The sequence below is a fragment of the Triturus cristatus genome, chromosome 4_1 (genome assembly GCF_964204655.1).
Source record: "Triturus cristatus chromosome 4_1, aTriCri1.1, whole genome shotgun sequence".
Taxonomy (NCBI): domain Eukaryota; kingdom Metazoa; phylum Chordata; class Amphibia; order Caudata; family Salamandridae; genus Triturus; species Triturus cristatus.
In genome coordinates this window covers 1,221,906,709-1,221,931,766 of record NC_140585.1, presented here as the reverse complement: position 1 = coordinate 1,221,931,766, position 25,058 = coordinate 1,221,906,709, and the positions used below count along the sequence as shown (strand labels likewise).

At 44.6% G+C, this 25,058-nt stretch overlaps 1 protein-coding gene across 1 annotated transcript in view; it reads right to left on the bottom strand.

Moving 5' to 3' along the window:
- Positions 1-19,806, bottom strand: part of DCTN2 (dynactin subunit 2) — a 190,838-nt gene extending 171,032 nt beyond the window's left edge. Inside the window, exon 1 of the mRNA XM_085654601.1 lies at positions 19,543-19,806. Within this exon, the coding sequence (XP_085510727.1) occupies positions 19,543-19,578 (36 nt within the window). The 5' untranslated portion in view covers positions 19,579-19,806. The remainder of the gene's footprint in view (positions 1-19,542) is intronic.
- Positions 19,807-25,058: the final 5,252 nt, after the last annotated feature.

Sequence of the window (25,058 nt, the reverse complement as noted above, 5' to 3'; positions counted from 1 at the left end):
GGCGAGACCTATTGGCTATGCCAATGCTTGTCCTTTTCCTCCTCAGTTCATGTTGATTTTAGGCAGTTTGTTTGTGATATATTGCTCGGTTTTCTTGCAACGCAGGCAAAGGAAAAACAAGAGATCACAAGGCTTCCCAGTTTAATTCTATTACACGCATACAGTTCAGCTGACCCCTTTGCTGGCCAAGAAGAAATATACTGCACTTTAGGAACACAGCATTGTGGTCCGGTCCCCCTACAGCCCGCGAATATGCAGGACGGCCTGTTGGTACTCCTGGCCAAGCAGGATTGTGATGGAACAGATACAATATCATACAATTCCTAGCCAACAGCCTTCTTCTGTTAATGAACACAAATACTACAGCTAGATCGGTGAATACAACCATAAGTAGGCTGATCCGAAACCTGGAGGGAGCAATAAGAACACCCCGTAGGCTTCTATACTATCCATAGATACTGAAAAAGCATTTTCCACCTTTCAGCTGGGAATACTTGTATCTGGTGATGGGAAAGTTAGGCCTAGGTGCTTGGTTACTAAAGTGGACCTCCTTACTGTACACCAATTCCAGAGCAAATATTGAAAACTGGGCATGTGATCCCAGAGCCATATGCAGTGGGAAGGGGGAGGGGGGGGGGGGGGAGACACATCATAACAATGGTTATGTTTCCCCTGACTCTTGCTATTTACTATGTCAGTGGAGCTACTTGCAATCTTAATGAGCTGTAGAGTAATCGCTGTAAGCGGCAAAACTCATTACACAGAATTCAGATTATATGCTTCTGCTCCTAACATCTTTGCAAATGCAGAACGTACTTTTGTGGCTCTAGTGGCATTTCGAGCAGTCTCTGAGACAAGAGGAATCTGCAGAAAATGATTATTTTTCACAGCACCTTATCACTTACAGGGAAATACATTTTGCATACTATATGATGCAAACTGAAAAGAGAACCTACCACGGTGCAATATGTGGGGGTACAACTTTTTCGTACACACAAAAAAATACATAATTGACAGGAACATAAAATTGGGAATAGCAGCAATGAGAGGAGGAGTGACCTTTTCGAGATCCCTGCTACTTTCGGTAGTGGGATGAATTAACATCTAAAATGGCTGATGTATCATGACTGCAGTAGTCTTCCGCAGCCATTCCAATGAGAATCCCAAGAGAACCATTCAGTGAACTCGACTCCATTATAATAGATTTCGTGTGGAATTTGGTGAGATGCAAAGTGACATTTATAAAACTCCAGCTGTCGACAGCAGAGAGGGGGGCTTACTGTCCCAGATTACTATACTGCTTGGTCAGTGAAATCCAATTGACAGGAAAGTGGTTTGATAACAGCATATAAAACAGGGCACGGAAGCAGCAGGGCACCCTTAGGAGATACTGACAGGCATACAGATTAAACATTGAGACTGCTTCATTTAATTGAAGTTTTTAAATACTGTTAGGCATGAAGCCTACAAAACCTGTGCACAGTAATACCTTATGCACCATTCCACTGAGAGAGTTACTGGGCAATTACAGTGGGGTAGACCGGAGCAAACTTTTAAAGCAAGAAAGAAATGGAAAGCTCGGATGACAGACCTGTATGAGAATGGGAACATCAAAGACTGTAAGGAATTAATGGACAACCACATCCCTGTTGTACACTTCCTACTACATGGAGCTTTAAAAATGGGTACACAGTGAAAGTTGAAAACTGGAACACTGGAGCTCAAAGGATCTGTACACTGAACAGGGTGGAAAAGGATGGTAACGTTGAAAAGAGCACACCTACAGCATACTAAATGTTCACTAGGTTAACTTCAAGACAAATGGGCTGCAGACACTGGGAAACCCAAAAACAAACGCTGGCCAATGTTCCAAGCATTTTGAGCCCACACACTTCAAAGTTATAAACTTCAATTACTTGCAGAGAATGATACCACTCCTGTAAATCAATTAATACTACCTGGGAGCACTATCCCAGTACCCCCAGACGCAATGAGACCAATGCACAGTTCTATTACATCGTACTATATTGCAAAAACTTAAATCTATACCTGGAAGAAGTAATGCACCCAATAAATGACCCCATCTTGGGAGTAAACGTGGGAGGGAGAAGGGGGGTGGTTGTAACTAAAGGAGAGGCATTAAGGTAAATCTAAGGAGGGGGCTGGGAGGGACATGCTAATTAAAAACACACACCCTCAAGGGAATACAATTGCAATTCATAATTACACTTCTAAAGTTACTACAGCCCTAAATGTGTCAAATCAGGTGTAAATGCACTCCAGTCTAGCCCTGAATTAAGTAAAGCACTACACCTGGCCAATCACTGGTACTGCAACAGACTCCCATTGAGCTGAAAGGGACCGTTTCACAAACTTCGCTTTGTAGTATGTTTAGTAGTACTAATCATGTAGTACAAAGTTCTATTTTTAAACCAACTCGTGGTGACCTACCACTTGCATATCTTTTCCACGTGCAATTCTACACCATGGTTTTAGAGGTCTCTGCACATACCGTTATACGTTTTAGTGTACATTGTAGGAGGAACCTGGGCGAGTGGCTGGAAAATAGCAAATACGTACTACTAAATGGGAAGGAATTAAGGGGGCGGGGGAATGGAAATGTGAACACCCATCCACAAAAAAGTTAATTGCTATTCACAAACTACACTTAAGTTACTACAGCCAATAGGACCCAAAACAGTTAGTTGTATATGTGCTCTCTGCCCAGCCTTAGAGTAAAGTCCATCGCCACACATGCCCAATCGCTAACACAACAACACACTCCCATACACAACAATGAAGGCAGGGACAAAAAAAAAAAAAATCCCCCCATAGGAAATAGTGTAAAAATAATTTATGTGCATTTTATTAAAATCTTTACACACACACACCCCTATTTGAAATGTTAAGTTATATTAATTTTAAATGTTTTAATGAAATATATATTGCTGTAATTTATTTTTTTAACTAAATAAATAATTATACCTAACTAAATAGGATTTAATGAAATTAACTAAACAATTACTGTAAAAATGAGTGTGGGGCTTTTTAAAAATTATTAGAAATTGAATTCATATATTCCATTAATTTACAAAACGTGCAATTTATTGTGCAACATTTTATTTGGTTAGTTGTAGTTTAGTATAAAATTATTTTAAGTGTATTTACATTTGTATTCTACATTAAAGTGTGTTTATTTTTTGAGTCATTATTAAACTTTACTTTCCTCTATAATTTCCTATAGAGGACTCCAGGTAGCACAGACCTCAGCCAATGCATTGCAATTGTAATTGCATTTATATAGCGCTTACTACCCCTGATGAGGCATTGGTTTTCGTCAAGTAGCATGCTACTCTGCAACTATGAAATTAATTTGAGGGTAGACATTGTGGAAATTTAGTTTACAAATGAACATTATCTGCGCCATCTTGCCTCTCCCCAGCGCGACACACAGGAAAGCGCACGGCAACCATTTAGGGCACCCTGGTCTCTCTCTCTCTGCTCATTGCCGATTGCCAGCGCGTCCCCCTGGCGCTGCAAGCATTCCCCCGCGCGCCGGCCACCCCCGCTCTCTCATACACGGGCCATAAACCCTCTCCTTCTGCACGACCCTGCCATGGAACCACATCCCACGCCTGACCGACATCCCATACATGGTCATGCATCTCTTCGATAACCCCCTTCCTCTGCGCCCCATTGTCCGAACCGATCCCAGGCCATCACCTAGCCCTGCGGACGCAGTTTATTGCCCCTACTGAAAGGGAAACACCCCACATCAAAGGGATTACAGTAGATCAAGGCCCCCCACCCCCTGAGACCCGACCGGTCGCACACACCCCCGGGAATTGGCGGAATGTCCAGCTGTGTGATAGCCATCTCCTACTGTGGGTGGGGTGGGGACTTCCACTGTAGATATGTGTGGGAACGAGCTCGAAGTGGGGATTCCGAGGATGTTCTTTCATGTATCAAGACAATCTCAAGAATGTGCTATATATGATAAACCTGCAATAAAGTCATAAACCTGTGTATAAGAGGCCAGGCCTCAGAGATGCAGTTAGAGCACCTCGTGACGATACTTCGCTGTCTGATCTGATGTGTTCCACTCCGACGGAATAAAACTTTGTTTCCTGCCTTCCAGTCTCCGGCGCCTGCCTCTTTATTGGTTTAGCATCGAATGGTATAAGAGGCGATTACCGCCGGGCAATACTTGAAAGGTTATCGACTACGACTGCCGCTACCATTTAACAACATGTGAGTTTGGTATTTGGATTGAAAAGGATAGAGGAGGTATACAAGAGGGAAGGGTCTAGAAAGTGGGTTTTTTGTCAGCTCATAGCAGTAGAAGGGAGGTTTGAGATTAGTAAATGGGAGGTGGAGGGGGAAAAGTCAGAGGGAAGGGTTTAGAAAGGCTGGTTTGGGAGATCTGAATAGTAAAAGAGGTATGAGATAATGCAAGGAAGGTAAGCGTCTAGAAAGGGTTATTTTGGGGATCATAGTAGAATAGGGTTTGGTAGAAGTCAGAGTAGAGGTAGAGGATATATTGAGAGAGGTATAGGGTGACATAGGGCAGTGCTTTGGAGATGCTGAATAAGAAGTAAAGTAATTAATATAAAGATATACAAGTACATAGAAGGTATATATGTATAAGGAAGGTAATGTATGTAGATGTAAGCTGTATTTAATAAACTCAGACTTTGAGTGTAGCTGTACTTTAAGTAAATGTATTTGTATTATTGTTTTGTGTAATTCAATAGCTAAGCAATTTTAGGTAAATCGCTATGATGAAAGATTTACTAATGGACCCTCGGCGAGGCATGAGATAAACACCCTGTCAAGTTCCGGGCCGCCAGGCCTCTCCTATACCAGGACTTAGCAGCCTCCACATTACAAAAGAGGAGGGAGTTTAGACCAATCACGGCTCACCTGCGTTCCAAAGAGATCCCCTACTCCTGGGGCCATCCCTTCCGAATACTTTTTAAAATGGGACAGTAAAATGCACCAAATCCGCTCACTGCAGGAGGCCAAGAGTCTACTGAGCTTAGCCAAGGATGGTTCAAGCGTATCAACGCAGGAGGGAATCAAGAGGAGGTCACCGGGCTAAGACATGGAGAAGGGCTGGCCGGAATCAGACTAGTCTTCGCCCAGACCCAGAAACTATTGCCAAGAAGCAGCCAGCAGTATTGCCTCCCTGGAAGTAGACTCTGCCAATGTAGACTGAGTGCTGCCTGATACTGTTAGTAGGGAAGGGACAGGCGTTACGAAGGCCCACACAATGTATTGTCCCGGTTCTCAAAACTGGGGCTCAGGTGGGACGAGGGGCTGACTGGGTCCTGCTAACATCTCGCACCTATCCATTGGGTTTATTAACCAGGACTACTATACTGTTCGCCAGTTCATGTTAAATTTTAATTATGATGTTATGAGGTTCATAGGTTTTCCTCCCTCCTCATATATACACCGTCTAGCCCTAAGAGGCTCCGTCAGGGTTAGGTTTCTCTCACAAAGCACCTGTACACTCATAATTGAGGAAGGCCCTTGCCGTTACTATACTCTGGGTAGGTATAGCAAACTCACGAAATTATCCTCATGACTGTAGCCCTCAAGATGATCTCACTTAATGTAAAAGGCCTTAACAACCCAATTAAAATGGCGGGTCGTCCTGTCATTTTTGGAAAACACAGATGCGCACATCTGCCTCCTCCAAGAGACGCATCTATTGTCCGGGGACACCCATAGATTACAAGCCAGGGTATTTCCCCAACAATTCTTTTCGCCCCACAAGACCTATGCTAGAATCGACTACATATTAACTACCAATACTGTGACTCAGCAGACACAACAGGTTGGGATACTCCCCTGCACCTTGACAGATCACTCGCCGGTGTGTATGGCACTCTCCCTTTCTGGTCCTCGATCTGCTCGCCGCTTTTGGCGGCTCAAAGAAACAAAGCTCCAGCGTCCCACAGTAGTCCCACGGATCACTAAGGCTATAGTGGATTATCTGGAAATAAACAACACGCCAGATACCCCTATTGCTACATTATGGGACGCCCTGAAGGCAGTAGTTAGGGGAGAGTTTATAGCCATCACTGCGTATGACAACAAAATCCGCGGGAAAAGAAGGAGCACATTTCTAGCGAGGTGAAAGAGTTAGAGCGCATACACCAGAGAACAGGGGCACCCAGGGTTTGGAAACAGCTTAAGGCGGCACAAACTCAACTGGCAGGCCTTAACACTGATAGGGCGGAGTACGCAGCACTATAGCTTAGACACTCCTTTTACTCTGGTGAGGAAATAGGAGTAGGAGACTCCTGGCCAATAGATTAAGGGCACAGCAGCAGGCATCGAACATTTCCATGGTTACCGACCACACTGGGCAAGAGCAGACTACTGACCAAGACATTGCAGAAACATTGACAATATTACGTGTCTCTATACGAAGCACAGAAACTCCCTGACAGCCCGCCCAATACTTGAGGGGTGTGAAGACCACTAAACTAGTGCCGAGCCAAATAAAATACCTTGATGCTCCGATCAGGTTAGAAGAAGTAATGTCTGCCATTTCTAAGCAAACATTGCTTAAAATCTCCAGGCCCGGATGGGTGCTCATCCATTTTCTATAAAACCTTCTGTGCCATACTGGCCCCGCTATTGGGGAGGGTATACAATTCGATCGGGTTGCCCTCACCCCAATCCCATCCACGATGTTGGAGGCACTGGTTACAGTCATTCCCAAGCTGGGGAAGGACAAGCGATATTGTGTGTCCTATTGTCCTATCTCCCTCCTCAATGTGGATCTTAAAATATTTACTGGGATCCTTGCAAAGAGACTCTCCCCTTGTCTTCCGGGGTTGATAGACCTGGATCAGTCGGGTTTTGTTGCAGGCCGCCAGTGCTCCGACAATACCAAGCGCCTGCTACACATTATAGACAAATCCGAACCCTTTGAGATCATACGCATGATTCTCTCTATAGATGCTTGCCGGAGAGATATATAAACTGGGTACTAGGGAGTTAAACCAATCCTACTGCCACCGTCTGGGTGAATGGCCTTATCGCAACCCTTCCCTATCCGGCAAGGAACAAGACAGGGCTGCCCACTCTCACCACCCTTGTTCGCCCTTTATATGGAGCCTTTGGCCCAAAGAGTGCATGATGATCCTTTAATATCTGGGGTGAGGGGGCTGAGCATAAAAATCATCCTAAATACTGTTGATATCGTCGACACCTTGGATAGGCCTGGAGATTCCCTGCCAGGCTTGATGACCGAACTAGACCGCTTCACACAAGCATCGGGATTTAAAGTCAACACCCATAAGTCACAAGCGCTCAATCTAACCCTTGTCCCCAGCACAATAGAGGCACTTCGGCGTGCACACCCCCTTCAAGGGGCTTGAGAAACGATCCCCTATTTAGGCCTACAAATTATAGCCAGCATACAACGCACCACTTCACTCAACTACACAACGCTTTTGTGACACATACGTGAATGCTTCCGTAGATGGAGACCACACTCGCTGTCTTGGCTGGGCCGTATAGCGGCGATAAAAATGACAATTCTACCTAAGATAATATTTCTATTCTAGAATCTTCCGCGGGCTCCCCCTACAGGAGTGCTGCACTCGTTGCAGCGGGATCTGGAGTGCTTTATTTGGCGAGACCAGTGTCCCAGACTACATAGAGAACTATGCTACTGGGCCCCAACCGCAGGAGGTTAGCAATCCCAAATTTGCAAGATTACTGGCCGGTGCATCTGCGACCCCTTATGGAGTGGTCACGTCTAGAATCTGGGAAGCACTGGCTGTTCATGGACAGAGCTTTAGCTAGACAACCACAATGGGGCATTCCCTTTATTGGAAAAGCAGCCAGGCCTCACAACCTCACGCGACACTATCAGTTTGGGACAGGGTTGCCACTTGACGAGGGCTCACTACATTCCCGTATCCAATCACACCTATAGTCCAAAATCCTGATTTCACGCCGGGACTCGATATGAGGGCATTTGCACAATGGACAAAAGAGGGTTGCCGGTCCATAGGTCACTTTTTTGACGTGGAGGGGCCCCTGTCTTTCACTGATTTTTATACACAACAGACCTTCCGTAGACTGAGCGCTTCCAATATCACCACATCCAACACTGGGTTATGCAACCGGAGGTATGGGCGGGTGCAGAGAGGAACCATAAGCCATTCGAAAAATGCTTCGTGACTAAACACACAGACTCGCGTTTGACGACGGAACTTTACAGGTTCCTTGGACGCAACCCTGGAACAGACAAATCCCCAGGACACCTGAGATGGGAAGGGGAACTGGGCAGGACCTTTTTGCAAAAAGAATGGACGGATATCTATTATAGGGCCCGCAGGCATGCGTAGGGCCTGCACGGCATACAGCGTTGCCAACATAGAGACCGCAACAAAAAATAGCAACATATTGGTATCTCACGCCCCCGCGTCTCTACAGAGGCAATCTGACACGAAGCCCCCAATGCTGGAGAGCATGTGGCTCGCTGGGTACCCTGACCCATTTGCTATGGGAATGCCCTCAAATCTCGAACTATCGGATGGAGGTATTAGAGGATATTGATAACCATTTTGACACTCAGTTACCCCGCTTTCCAGCTTACACTATCTTGGGTGTTCCTAATCCTCTTACCATTCCACTCAGAACACGGAGGGGTAGACAGATAGCATTAGCATTCGGGCGGCCCTAAAAAATATCCTATCCCACTGGGGAACGACTACTACGCCCACCTATCACGGATGGCTCCATAGGTTGTGGCGTATTCTCGGGATAGAGAGAATCTCCCTTTCACTCTCCCACTCAGGGGCCTCATTCCAGGATCTCTGTAAACCCTTCTTAGCGCTGCTAGCCTCGGAGTTCAAAGAATTAACTTGTCCGAGATATCTGAGACTGTTGCGCTCAGCTGACCCACCAAAAACTGCACCACCCGACGATACGATGCACCCCCTGGCACAGGCTACACAGAGACAAACCCTATGACAGGGAGTGCACCAGAGAGCTTCTCTTGTAAAGCTCCTAGCCTCAAACGGAGGGGAGGGGCAGGGAGGGTTTTTTTGTTTTATGTTCTATGGGGGTTTTTTTTGAGCCGGCTTGCTTGAAGGGGTACACAGCAGTACTCAGAGTGAATTGCAATTCTGTATGTTGCATGTTTAATCTGAAACTAATAAACAAATTTAAATAAAACATTTTTTGAACTAATGTATACAGTCCCCTATATACATGATAAACATAGAATAATATATCTATAAGTATGATGTACATTTGATAAGGAGAACTAACATTTATCTATATATTTATAAACATAATTATTCACTTTTATACAAAGCAATACACATATGTAGGTACACATCTGAGGTCCAAATAAATGCTTATTTACAGAGGGAAATGCTGTATAATTATGTTTGAGTGTGGTGGTAATGTGGGGAACGGCCAACTCATGAGTAGTCTTCTGAAGCTACGGTAGCTATCCGTGGATCTTATGTTTGGGGGTAAAGAGATCCATAGTTTGGCTGCGTGAACAGAGAAGGATGTTCCACCTATGTTTTTTTCTTGTTTGGAGGGATTTTGAGGTGTGTGCCAATCTAGAGCAGAGGTTGCTTTATTGAATGTATTTGGTGATTTTATTCCTGATGAAGAACGGTCCTGTTCTATGCAACGCTTTGTGGGAGATACAAAGCAGCTTGAATGTGGGTCTTCTGGCAACTGGTAACCAACGTATGGCCTTCAAGGCACGGGAAATGTGGGCTTGTGGCTTTATTTGTAAGAGTAGTCTGCCAGCAGAGTTCTGAATCCGTTGTAGTCTTTTCTTAGTTGGTAAAGATGATCAGTGGTAGAGGCTACTGGCCTAATCGAGTTTAGACAAAACAAGAGAGATAGTAGCCTGAACCATGTACGGAAATCCAAGGTGGGGGAAGATGCGTTGCAGAGTTTTCACAACAACAAAGCTTGATCTTTCTAGTTTCTCCACTTGGTCATTTATTGATAGATTGGAGTCTATGGTAATTCCAAGGTTTCTTACTTCCTTAGATACTTTAGGCTGTGTTACCAGATCGTTAGGCTAGGCGGGGAGTGGGTCATCGGTTTTCCAATCACCACAGGTCAGTATTTCAGTTTTGGAAGCATTAAATTGGAGATAGCTCATGTCATCCACTGATCCACTGCTCTGAGGCAACTGAAAATGTGTGGGTTTCAAATGTATTTGGTTCTTTCCCTGTTTAAGGAGTATTTTTGTGTCATCTGCATAGTTATAGAATGCGAGGTGAAACTGATCAGTGCCGGTAATGATTTCATGTAGATGTTGAACAAGCATGGGTGAGATGATAGAGCCTTGAGGGAGTCCTGCTTTTGTGATGTACGGTTTGGACGAGAAAGGGGGGTATGGATGACATTAGTTCTGTTTTGAAGGTATGATGTGATCCAGTCACGAGCAGTCCCCTCTATGCTTCAAAGAATCTTCATATTAGTGTCATGGTCAACTGTGTCAAAGGTAGCTGAGAGGTCCAAGAGAAGTAGTGCAGCAACCCCATTCAGGTCAACTGTGTTGTTAAGGTCATCCCAGATGGCAATAAGGGCAGAATCTGTGCCTCTTCCTGGAACGAATCCTGTTTGGAAGTCTAAAAATAACAGAATTATCTTCAATTAATTGTGACATCTGGGCAAATGCTGCTCTTCCTCTCAGTTTGCCCAGGAAAGGGTTACCCAGAATCCCTTGCAAACCTCAAACTTTAAAAAAAAAAAACATAGTAAAATGATACCTCACTTGTGTGGGTGGGATAAGGGCCTGTGACTGGGAAAAGCCCAAAACTTTTTTTTTTTGGATTAACGGTATAGCACAGAGAACTCTAAGCGCTCCATTTGTTTAAAAATACGTTTTTACGTACTTGGGGATAGTTCTTACCCCCTCTACCAAGCGGACAGTCAGTTTGAACTACACGAATATCGCTTCCCAGGTTCAGGGTGACCTCAGGCGTTGGCAAAGGCAATCCCTCTCTTTGCTCGGGCGTGTCGCTGCTGTGAAGATGTCCCTACTACCCAAACTTCTATATATTTTGCAGACCATCCCGGTGCTTCCACCTCTGGTCACCATACAAAAAATGCAAGCTGCAGTGCACCACTTCATATGGGCTGGGAAAACGGCCGCGGCTGTGCAGAGACCTCTCCTACCGGTCTCCGGATGAGGGAGGCCTAGGGATTCCAAAACCTAGTACACTACTATAAACCAGCGCAATTGCGGTACCTGGTGGAGTGGAGCCGACCAGAGTCGGAGAAGCGATGGTTATTTCAAGATAGGGCGATGGCGCAAACATCGCTTTGGAAGATACCCTTCCTAAGGCGCCCTGATCGGCCGGCCTACCTACAGAAATCCCCCATCACTCGTACAGTATTGAGTGTGTGGGACACTGTCGCGGTTCGGAGGGGTCTCACCACTTTTCCTTCCCCGCTTACACCCCTATTTGATAACCCTGAGTTCGCCCCGGGATTAGAGAAGGGGGCCTTTCAGCAGTGGCGGTCGTCCCTGTGTCGCTCCACGGGCCATCTGTTTGGCTTTGAGGGCTTCATTCAGTTTAGAGAGCTGTCCCAATATCATGGCATCACGGATCCGCTCCGATATCAATATTTTCAAATTCGGCATTGGCTGACCCAGCCTGCAATCCGCCCTATAGTTGGTAGATCACGGACCCCCTTTGAAAAAGGGCTTCTCACTAGAGATTCGGAATGGAAGTTGGTCACTGACCTGTATAAGATGATTTGCCCGCCGGTCGCTGCGCGCCCCGCCGCCGGTCAACAGCGCTGGGAACGGGAATTGGGGAGAAGCCTTTCTGCGAAAGATTGGCAAGCGATATATTATAGGGCCTATCATACAGCCAGGAATACCGCTAGCAAGGAGACCGCAGTGAAGGTGGTTACTTACTGGTATCTGAAGCCGGTTAGGTTACATAAAGTCAATCCTAGCCGCAGTTCTGCATGCTGGAGGGGTTGAGAGGAGGAGGGTACTGGGACCCATTTATTGTGGGAGTGTAGGGAGGTGACAGATTACTGGACAGCAGTTCTCAATGACGTCGATCATCATTTTGACACCGCAATTCCTCGTTTCCCGGCCTATACCCTTCTAGTGCTGCCCAATGTGCTCACTTTCCCCTTGAAGTCGCTCCGTGGAAGTCAGATGGGCCTGGCCCTGGGCGCAGCGGTACGGCACATTATCTCACTTTGGGGAACGCGAACTCAACCTACCCACACGGGCTGGCTGCATAGATTATGGTATACAGTGGGTATGGAGCGCATACAAGCAACCCTCATGCAATCCACTGCATCCTTTCACACGATCTGGCAACTTATCTCATCACTCCTGTCCACGGAATTTAATGAAGCCACTTGTCCCAAATATCTCCGTCTTTTGTGCCTTACCGATGCCTTAGCCTCCAGTGCCACTCGATAGAAAGCGGTGCTCCCAGGGGAAGGCCTTAGGTGATAGGACGCGGCACACCGGTTGGGGGGGGGGGGCTCCCAGGGAAGGGGGGGGGTTGGAGTTGTTGGTTGGATGGGGCTTGGGCATCGGAACCTTGACCTCGCCTGCACCCAGGGACATTCGGGACTTTATTGACATCTTGCTAGGGCTTGCGGTGGTGGAGGCGGGGCGGGGGGGACACTCCTGGGGTCCCTCCGCATTGTATTAGCAGAGTCATAGATGTGATTTACTTGTCCTCGTTTTGTCGTCACTTTAAATTTAATAAAACAAAATTAAACCTAAAAATATAGCCAATTCTGCATTGGACACCCACATGAGTGAGGTATCATTTTACTCGGGAGACTGAGGGGAACACTGTGGGGTAGGACATTTGTGCCGTCACAGTGATTCCACACAAAAAATGTGGAAAATGTGTTTTTTTCCAGCTAAATTTGAGTATTGCAGGGGATTCTAGGTTGAAAAACATTGGGGAATGCACACAAGCCATACCTCGCTGGACTCCCCCGGGTGTCCAGTTATCAGAAATGTATAGGTTTGGTTGTTTCCCAAGGTGGCCGCAGAGCCCAGGGCAGAAAACCCAGGTGACCCCCTTGCAAAACCAGGTTGTTTTGTGAAAGGTAATTTTGAGGTCTCCTCAATACGTTTTGGCTCCTTTCCTGTCGCGGTACTTGACCCACCCAAGCGAGTGGGTACCATTTTTATTGGGAGACCTGGGGGAACGCTGGGTGGTAGGAAATTTGTGGATCCATGCAGATTCCTGAACTTTCCCACAGAAATTTGGGAAAAATTTGATTTTTTTCAGCTAAATTTGTGGTTTGCAGGGGATTCTGGCTAACAGAACCTGGTAAGAGCCAGACAAGTCACCTCATCCTGGATCCCCCAGTTTTCAAAAATGTATAGGTTTGCTAGGTTTCCCTAGGTGCCGGCAGAGCTAGTGTTCAAAATCTATAGCTAGGCACTTTGCAAAAAAAGGGTCAGTTTTCACTGTGAAAATGTGGTGTGTCCTCGTTGCATTTTGAGCCGTTTCCTGTCGCTGGCACTAGGCCTACCCACACAAGTGAGGTACCATTTTTCCCGTTAAGACTTCGGGGAATGTGCAGTGGGCGGAAATTTGTGGATCCACGCAGATTCCAGAACTTTCCATCACAGAAATGTGAGGAAAATGTATTTTTTTTTAAACTAAATTAGAGGTTTGCAAGGGATTCAGGGTAACAGAACCTGGTGGGAGGCACACAGGTCACCTCATCCTGGATTCCCCTTGGTGGTTAGTTTCCAAAAATGTACAGGTTTGCTTGGTTTCTTTATGTGCCGGCTGTGCTAGGGCCCAAAATCCACAAGGCACATCGCTAAAAACAAGGCCGTGCCTAGTGGGCTTTCTACCGCAGCCCCCACCCCCACGCATAAAAAAGCCTGCGTAATCGCTGGCGCCTAGTGTGCTCTCTGATGCCCCCTGGGGGCAGATTAGGGGCTACTGTCCCAATTTAACTCCTGGGGGCACAGAAAGACTGTGGCATTTTTGGGGGCGTGGTAGGGGCACTGGCGTGCCCATTCTGGGCAGCCCACACCCCTGAATTAAAAATATTCCCTGATGCCTACTGATCTTTCTGCCCCCCCGGCCCGGGGGCAGATAAGGGGCTTTTGCCCCTATATGTCTCCCGGGGAGGGGGGGCAGAAAGATGCGGCAAATGTTTTTGGGGTGGAGGCATTGGCATTCTGGGCAGCCCCCACGTATATTTAAAAAAAATCAGGGGCTACTGCCCCCATGTGCCTCGGGTGGGGGGGGGGGCAGAAAGACTGGCTTTGGAAAACAAGCATTGTCATTTACAATACCAATAGCTCAAACTCTCACAAATGCAAGACCTCGGCCGCTATTGTCCCGGGTTGCTTGTTAAGTGAAAGCGCGCATGGCGTGCTGAAAGTTGCAGGAAAGTATGTCATGCCTGCATTAGGAGAAACGCATTAAAGAGAATAGTGCTTACAGACTAAATAAGACATACTGTGTAACAACAGAAGTAAATGGGCCAGTCCTCATGGGAGGTTACAAATGAAGACAAGGCAGTACTAAGGAGGGACTAACAAGCCTATTAACGAATCAGAAGCCAGCATTTTAGAGGACAATGACGCAAGCCAATGAAAAATATGGGCGAAGCTTCAAGTCCATATTCCAATACAGCATGCCTCACAGCGCAACGCATGCGCTGCCCAGGCTCGACCTGAAAAAGCTTAAAAAGAGCAATTGAGCCCACCCATTACTTACCAATTGCTGGATTTGTTGTCACTCGGATTTGTTTTCTTTTTACTGGTCAGTGGCAGCTGGCTTCATTTTGCGGTTCTCACTCCAGACTGCTTTGGATGATTTGGGTTTCTCCTTCTTATATTCCACACACCCAACAAAGCACTGCAGGCAATCAGCTGAATGTGTTTACAGCTCCCCAGCCCTCCCATGTTTTTACTTGCAATCGACCCCGCCCCACCCCCCCCCCCCCGGATGTGTGACAAGTCTATGTCAGTGTGGCAGGCTATGCACTGACCGTCGCTATTAATAGTGTCCAAGCACTGCCTCCCCAAACACCCCTTCCGTTGCACCCAAAAACCTGGACGTTTCAAATGGAACAATCTGGGTTACCAAAATGGTTCCCTGTCACGAGCGCACAGAAATCCCTGGCTGGCTGTAGGTGGTGGGAAGTTTGGGCCTGCCATGTGCTTTCTGATGTAATATTAAAAAGCGTTGGCAGAACCATGAAGTCTTGACAATGGCCAAGCTCTTGGCATTGTCAATGTGAATGTTTTTTAGCCGTATGTTGGTGAGCTTGCAAATGTGCCATGTGTGCCAGTGTTGAAATGTGCGTTATATTATTACATTTGAGGGGGTGTCTGTGTGTTATGTGTGCAAGTTTGTGAGAGCAGTTGCCATACTCAATACACTGACATACTACATCTGCTAAGCAAGTAAAATACCACTGCACACCTAAAAACCCCGTGCCTTATGTAATTCCCCAGTCGGCCTATTAGCATAAACAAAAAACACAATGTCTTAATTTTGATAGAGTACACAAAATGGGGAAAACCTTGGAAATTGACAATATATACCATTCATCCTGAATACCAATTAAGTGTATTCGTTTAAGTATCGACCATTAAAAGCAGCTGGCCTAAGAGCAAACACAGTAATGCCTCTTAGTGCGGACAATGCAAGACAGAATTGAGAATAATTAAGTGTGACTGCCCTACACAACAATCCCAACTTTTAGGGGTTAAACACAAGCCATCGTTCACCATCACACAGGGTCACTCTATCAACATGAAGATCACAAACTAAACAAACGTGAGCATTCCATAAACACGCAACTAGTGGCTGCTGGATACTGCGAGCAGGGCACACTCAAAATTGAGCCTCGCCTTTCAAGGATGCAATGTTCTGCCAGTCTCATGCGCATGCCCGGGAATCAACAAGCTGTCGATGGAACGTACTTTCTATAGCACTTGCTAACTGGAATCACAAATGTAACATCCACAGCGCCTGGAAGTTTATACTGCAAGCTGGTCTACTGTGCTCTGATGGGGTGAGCAATTCCCTCAGCCATGTGTTTGCCTGCTGTTTACCAACCAGAAGTGCTAAGTCGGGCACAGCTTACACTGAGGCAATACTTTAGAAAGGGAAAACAAACTGTACAGCAGGTTCGCCTGACTGTTGCTACTCAACAGTGAGAGTCAAAACAGGAGCGATTGTGAAAAGTGCTCTTGAAGAACATTGTGTGAATCTCGCAGGCCACCCATGTCAACTTTGGGTGAATCTATCAGTCCACCCATGTCAACGCTGTGTGAATCCATCAGCCCACCCACTGAATAGAATTGTCACAATCCCAGTATTGCTCGCCAAGGCATCTTTTCACATTTATTTTCTAAGTAGCTAGCACGTGTCAGTGGTAAAATGTATTATTCGGGGATGCGACACTGTGTGAAAACTTGTATGTAAAATTTTCATGCAGTGAAACAGTTTATGGATGTTTGCGTCAGACACAAAAGCTCCTGGAGGTGATACACGTTTAGTGAGAGTCAGGCTAGTGAAAATGGTACATGGATCCCTGAGGGCACTAGTCGAGCTTTGTTTACTGGTAAATAAAGGGTGTTTCTGCAAAGGTGGAGCTAGGCCTGTTAACCGGTGTTGAATGTGTTTACACAGATCAGGTATCGGACGGTTGGAAATCATAATAAAAAAGTCACGAGACAAAGCTTAGTGATTTTTTTAACTTAAAATCTGCCCATTGATACACCTCACCCGACCGTGCCATTAAAGCAGCTGCTGAAAAGGTTGCTTGTACTTGATGCTTCTCCATGGAGATGCTTTGTTTTTATCATTGGTGTTAGTACTGGCGTGCTTTCACATTTTAAGCAACCCCAGCTAAATGACCCGAGCCATAGTGATTTCCCCCAAATCGTCTTTTTACCGCATGGTCCATGCACTATAAACCAAGTGCATGTTCCCCGAGTCTGAAATGTTTAAGAAAAACCTGGACGACATACATTTTGAGGTGAAAGCCAGATGCTGAAGATCACACACCGCGCCACCGATATGGGAGCCCTCGACAATTCCTATCTTCCTCTCCCACCCTCCACCTTTGTCCATGTTGCTTATAAGCCTACCCCCACCCCAACCTCTGTTCGTGTTGCTCGCCCCCTACATAAAACAAGCTGTCGCCATTGTGAAAAAAATAGTGTTTACCGACTAATGATGTAGACCGTGTAACGCCACAAGTAAAAGATCCAGTCACAAAAGGAGACAGGGCGGTAACAAGGCGGAACTAAGAAGCCTCATTATCAATCGGAAGCCAGCATTTACCATGGACGATGACGCCAGCCAATGAAAAATATGGGGGGAGCTTCCACATCTGTCCCTACTACAATATGCTTCGCAAAGCGAGCAGCGCATGCACTGCAACGCTAGGCTCGACCTACGTATATATAAAATAAAAAATATATAAAAAAAAAAAATTATAAATCGCTGGGGCCTAATGGGCTTTCTGCCCCCCCCCCCCCCGGGGGGCAGATCAGGGGTATTGCCCCCATCTGCCTCCTGGGGGGGCGGGGGGAGGGGCAAAAAGTCTTGTGCCATTTTGGGGGTAGGGTGGGTGCACTGACATGCCCATTCTGGCCAGCCCCCACCCCTGGCATATAAAAACAAATCCCTGGTGCCTAGGGTGCTTTCCGCCCCCCCTTGGGGCAGATTGGGGGCTACTGCCCCCATCAGAAAGGCTGCCTGGCATAATTTTATAGGGGGGAGCAAAGGCCCTTGCCCAAGGGGTCGCTTCCCCCTTCCTGGTGGCTAGTGGGTAGATCTCTGCTTGGGGATCGCCCTCCTTGGCCGATCCCCAAGCAGTGATACACTATGGAAGGGTAGCATTGGAAAGGGGAGATTCTCCCCTTTCCAACAACACCTCTCCCATTCGGTTCGTTTTTTAATGCCCGGGGCTGAGATAGCCCCACATCACTGAAACTGTGAAACAAAGCCTAAGTTTCAGTTTTGTTTTCATTGTAATGACGACAGGGCGCCCTGCGCGCGATTGTCATTACGACGAAAACAGACACTATGCTTTGGAAGGTTGGGGAAGCTCTTCCCCACCTCCCAAAGCAAAAAAAAATTAAATGGGACCCTCTGCTGTTTACAGCAGAGGGATTTTGTTTTCATGTGTGCTCATGACGGAATGGTTCTGTCAAAAGCACACTGGCACTTATGCTCATGAGGAAACCATTCCGTCATGAGCATAGAATAGGTTAATGGGGGGGGGGGGGTATGTATGACTTTTTTAGATGTCTAGAAATATATACCCATAGTTAAGGAATTGTTGATGATTCTTACTGATGTGGCAGCAGGGGTGTGGAGGTCGGTCCTTCTCATATAACACCGCCAGATTATGGAAAACCCTTCCTTCCTCCACATCTTTGCTCAGTGACTCCTCATCTCTCCTTCCGGAAGCTCCTGAAGACCTGGCTGTTTCAGAATATGGCCTAATAAACATTTGTCAGTTTGCTCTGCCTGACGCCGCTAACACTGGGATGCCTTTGGGTAGCTATGCGGTTAACAAATGCTGAATAAAAATAATAACAATAACCCTGCCTCATGCATTGATAGGATTACTGCTGGTAAATGTGCGTAGGTGGCTAATGCGCTGTCTGATTTGCTAGCCAATACAACATTAATATTAGTAGCTTAAGATGATCTGCAGCGAACTGAAGTAGCACTTATTACAGAAAAGGTTGTAGAACCCGGGACTCCACCTGGGTGTAAACCCCCAACTCTGTGATAGTAAGTATCAACAAGTGGAGAGCTACACCTAGGTGTAGAAGTATAAAAATAAGTAAATATACACACGCGTATTAATATTTGTGAATCAGGCACAATATGTCTATGTGTACGGCTGGCTGATGTGTAAATACACTTTGGTGTAAGAAGTACAAATTCTCAATAAAACGTTCAATCTCACGCGCCCTCATTACACTTGCATTTTGCATACTTGTGCAGCATGCACAATACGGATTGATACTCCAAACATCGAACAACGTAAGAGTTTTAAACTAACTGATGGACAATGGGCACTCTGGTTAATACTTAAGTTTTTCTTTAATTGACTCAAACATCCTGGTACCCGTTTACTATTAAGTCTCCTTGATTGCCCTCCCATTTCTAAATCCTGAAGAAAAAAAATCACCATTCAACCAACACAAATTGACAACGCTAAGAGAGTATAAACAATAGGTAGCGCTTCATTAAAAAGACATTACTACAACTCACTGGACAAATATCTGCTCACGTCCTCCTAAAAAAAAAACCTTCAGTGTATTGGCACATTGCTACATATATGATATGTGTGTGCGTTCTCGGATAATATAAATCAATAAAAGGGTGGGGTTCGTTCTGCACTGTATCCGCTAATAACCACGTCCCAGCGAGAACTGTATGTAGGCAAACAAATGTCAGGTGCCAGTGAATAATAAATACTCTTTTGCGAGTACGCAGAGGAAGGCGGGCGGCCGATCGGGTACCCCATACTCACAATGCCAGGCAGGTCCGCATACTTGGGGTCCGCCATCTTGTGACAGGGCGTAGGACTCTCCTGACAAGTGTGCGTTCGCGGGGAAGAACGAAGGCAGCCGAGAAATTAGACTGTTCAGGAAATAAAATCCGGTAGGCGAGGGTCATGAAGGATTGCCGGAAAAAGATGCCGCCCCGGTAGCTGTAAGAAGCCGGTGCTGCCTTCGAAGGTGGGGATGCGCGTGCTCAGAAAGGCCCTGCCCTGACGTCACACCGCGCGAACCGGGACTTGTAGTTTTTCGTCTTCTGCTTCACGTCGCCCTCACAGCTCCGCGAGGAGGAGGACTGAAGAAAAGCTGTTGACCTTAGTGTCTTGGTCATGAAAAACGGTTAGGCATTAGTTGAGGGGCATGAACTTGTCTGCTGTCTCTACGTCCATATGGCAATATTTTGAGTCTAAATAGGTATTGCATGTATTCTGTTGAGGAATTTTTGCGCCGCGTTATGTAGAGCCGCTCCTGACTGATACTGCGTTTCGAAGTACTCTCGGGTGCGTGACAAATTTAGAGTCACAAATGATGGAGTTTTTCATTTCAGTTATAAAAGATATATATTTTTTGGAGCAGCAAGTAGGCATATTGAGGTTTCCTGATGAAAGTATTGCATAGTAAATATACAACGTTTTTGGTCACAAACAAGGCGGTTTGTTGGTACCGTGGTACGTAATGAGATAGTGAGTATCTCTTGCTGTCACCAACTATTTTAGGTTTAATCAACAAAGTTTTGCTTCGTCAATAACAATGTTGAGTAAGTTCGATTCATTTGACAGCGAAGTAACCATTTAGTCACATTTGGGGTCTGCACAGAAAGATTTGGAACGTGTACCCAAGGAAACTGTTGCGCGCGCGGTAGATTGTTTCTCCTGAACAGGTAATATTTTCAGCCATAAATAAACCTTTTGAGACACATAGATAAATGTTGTGTCGTCGTTTAATATCTCAGGTCAGGTGAGAAAGTTTGTTTCTGTAAAACTCGTTCTAGTTATCTCGTCTGCTTTAGCTGCCTTCAATGCCATTCATTCCTAAGATAAAATCAATACACCCTCCCCTCTAAACTGGAAAACATACATTGTAATAGCAAATGGCTGCAATGCTAAAAATAGCAAAACAAGTGCAATAAGATAACACGCAGGAACGACGTATTTACACCATCAAAACTAATTATATATAGTTTTATCCCTACCATTTGGTACATCCCACATGCATTTCGAAAAAAGAATAAGCAACCTGTATGAAACACAATACTTATTTATATGATAAAAAGCTTGCAATATTACATCTATTCGCAATTGTCAAACATTTAGTTATTTCACTAATTAGTTAGTCTTAGCTTCCTTTTATTCCCTAACTTTCCTGCATCATTTTTATTGCTGCAAGTTTCATCATCCACTTCACATTGGGCACTGCCACAGTTTGCGCTCCGCTCCAGCTTGCTTGCCAACAGTCAAAGGCTGTTCAAGATTAGATGATTAACCACTATCAATCCATCAAAAATAGCTTTATTTGGTCTATATAAGAACTTAAAAGTACAAACCATCTCAATAAATATACACAATAGACATATTAAATATGACTATTAAGCCAAACAGTTAAAAAATGCTGCTGATACATATAGTAATACAAAAATTAAAAACACATCCGTTAATGAATACAATGTCTAAAAGGAGAAAATTTGTAAACCTCAGTAAGCATCCCAAGTATGCCTTGATTCTATTTCTACATTAACATGTTATACATTCATGAAGACCTATTTAGTAGCAATCATAAATCTCCCTATAGCACACGCTATATCTAAGTACCGCATTTCCGTTATAAGCTCCATCGCTTGGGGTCGATTTCTAATTATTTTAGGAAGATTGGGCATAGAATTTTTTACCGTTCGGCTAATACTTTAAGGCAATCTAGTAAGATGTGCAATATATCGCTTTTAACATTTAACCCACATCTGCAGTTTCCCTTCTTATCTATCATGTGTGTTTTTATCTTCTCGTTAGCATAACGGGTTAATTCCAGTTCTTATTCTTAATACTTCTCAGACGACTGTCTGGAAGTATATCCACATACTGGTATCCTACTTCCTTTTTCCATGGACCGGGCATAAATTTGACTGATTTTTTTTCTCTTCAAGATACTTTTTATCACTGTCTCGGATAATTCCCGTGCTATGGCTGTTAACTCACTCTTTGTAATTAAAATTTGGTGGTTTTCCATGCACAGCTTTATTCTCATCTCACTGCTGATTTTTATCATCATTTTCTTAACCTCCTTGGCCCATTTTAGTTTTCTGTACAATATTTCCTTTTTACACCACAAGGATATATTTTGCTCCCCCCTTTAGACGCATCCAGAATGTTATCAATGCCATTGCGGCCATTGTATTCCATGACAGCAGTTCTGTTTCTATTCTTATAGCCTGGATCATGGATGATCTGGGTAATGACAATAAGTATTTTAAACATTTACCCTCTTCAATATCCCATCTGCATTTGCCACTTAGATATAGCAGTTCACTTACACATTTGAATTGTGATGGGATCATGGCTACAAAGGCTTTTGAGGCGGGCCTATCCAACATCTCCCTGAAGTCCTTATTGCATTTCTTCAGGCCACTAACTGAGGTCAGAGCTCGTCCCCTCAATGAGTCCAAACGGACATCCCATTTTAGTGATTTATCGAACCAGACCCCTAAATACTTATATTACTTTACTATCTCTAATTTTGAGGGGCCTTGGTACCAGCTAAACTTTTTGAGTTTATTACCAAAGCACAAAGCCTTTGTTTTTTCCATATTAACCACCAATTTTATGTGCTTACATTAGTCCCTAAATCTATCCAATTTTCTTTGTAAGCCTATCTGTCTGGTCTACAATTACCAGGTAATCTGCATAAAGGAGGCAGGCTACATGTTTGCCATCCATTTTAAGGCTGACTCCCATAACTTCTCTCAAGATTGAGGGCAGGTCAGCTATAAACATGGAAAAGAAGATAGGAATCAGGACACACCCCTGTCTTAATCCATTTTCAATAAATATTTTCTCGGTTAGTGTTGCCTCGGTGTCCCTGATGACTTGCACCCAGTTAGTGCTGTGTAACTTCTGTATTATAGTGAGAAGATGCTTTGGGATATCCTATCTTATGAACGTCTCCCATACATTTTTGCGGTCCATCAATTCAAAAGCTGTTCGGAGGTCGATGAAACAGTAGTATAATTCCCCTCTTGTTTCCATCGAATTCCGTGCAATGGACGAAAGGACCAAACAGTAATCAGTGGTAGAGTTACCTTCTTTAAAGCCCCCCTGCTCTGGAGGTACGATATGATGTTCTTCTGCCCAGTCTTTTCTTTGTTCCAATATAATTTTTGAACAGACATTTTACCCTACATCCTCCCCGCTTGTGGATGGGTCTGATAATCACCTCTCTCCAACTCTTCGGTATCTGTCCAGCCACAAGTATTTCTTTAAACGTTTGGGAAAAGAATTCTAGCCACCAATCTAACAGTGACTTTATGTTTATAGCTGGCAACTTATCAGGTCCTGCTACCTTAGTTAAAGTTAGATTTGCAATAATGCGTCTAATTTTGCATACCGAAAATAATGAGATGATATCTTTGTTATTACCTTAATTAATCCTCTTTGTTGCAGTTTCTCCCCTTAGCCCATATATCTCTTTCATGTGCTTCTCCCAAGCCGCTTCTGTCACAGCACAACTCATTGCTCCCTGTGGCCTATCAGAGCTATTGAATTAATAGTTTCTATCGCCTCCAAAAGATTACCCTAACATTTCTCCTTATGATGTCTTTTTTGATCTCTAACTTTTTATATTCTTTATCTTCTGTAGGCTGTTATGATTCCTAGAATCATACTTTAATTTAAGGCTTCTTTCACCTTTTCTTATCTGTGGTTTTAGTTTCCAACATTCTTTGTTAAACCAATCTTTTTCTTTAGTCTGGGCTCTCTGGTTCCTCTTTCCACTATTTTACTTCCACTCTTATACACTGCATGACCTGTCTGATAGTTTCTTCATACCTCCCTAAATTTTTACTTGTGCGTTGCATAACCTTTGACTTTGTTGGTATCTGGCTAATTTTTCCATACTCTCTTCCGAGATTCTCATTGTAAGGCATCCCGGGTAATCCATTTGGATAGGCAACACCTTTTCTCTAGGTCTCTTTTCCACCCATTCTAATTTTAGGGGGTAATGATAGCTTCCTTCAACTTGGGGTACCTCAAATCGACTTACTGAATCGAAATTCCAAGCATGAATAAAGATATCGTCTATAGGTCAGGGTTGTTGTCTCCTTTTAATTGTTCGCCATGCCGGGCAGTCTGCCTCTATCCTTCCATTTAGAAAGACTAATCCCTTTGTTCCCAAATACTGCCCTAGAGCCTTATCTAGGGCGTTCATTTCAACATTGGGGAATCTGGCATTATTTATCTTATATGCAATCAGTGTTTCTATATTCCATAAATCGACTCTAGAAGGGTCCAATTTATGGTTGAAGTCCACCAACAAAATAAACAACTTGCTGGAATGTAGGTAACTAAGTTCTTTAATATCCTCCTTAAATTTTCCCAGTTCAACCCTATATGCTTCCCCACCTTCCCCTTGCATGTATACATTGACTATAGTCATGCAATCAAACTTTAGGCCTGGGTCCAAAAGTTGCACTCAACATGCCACCAACCAAGTACATTTCACTTTCTACAGTATTATATCAGTCAGTCAATCAATCTTTATTCAATCTCTTAAATGCAAATCATAAAAGCACAATTTAAATCAGCGGCCAACAAGTAACCCCGGTTCATGACAAGTTAAAATCCTGTAGTAAGTGGAATTACCTAAAAGATACAAAATAATACGTTTTTTTCGGAAAATTTTAAAAACATACAATGCATTATGTGCCTTATGGACCGCATCCCGTACATTTACATCAAATTACTCATTGTCTACATTTGATTGTTAAATAAAACCGTTATGCCTTCTGTCAGCCTCGCAACTTTCTCTTTTTTATACAGGCCCACAAAAAGGTGGCTATCGAAAAACAAACAAAAGGATCGGGTAAAGATTTTAAAAAGTAAAGTGCCACCCGACATTGTCTAGAATAGTGGCGCCTTAAAACACAAGGATAAAATCTTATCTTTCTGCCTTATAAAACCCACAAAACAAGACTAGGTGCAGATCAGATTGGAGGGAATGGTTATCGCAGGGGCACAGCATCAGGTCTGAGTGTTTGAATCATCTCTCCGGGCAACCTAACATCAAAGGGAGGAGGTTCAGACGAAATCTCAGTAGTATGTATCTGTGCTGTGCTATAGTGGTGCGTTCTAGATAGGAATATCCTCCCTCTAGCTTTGTGAGTATCAGGTGATATGCGAGGGCTGCCTGTCCAGCGAAGCCATGAATGATGCATATGTTGTTATAAGTCATTGGAGAGCTAATCTCGTTCTTGCAATCAAAACCGCATCATCGGCGTAGGCTA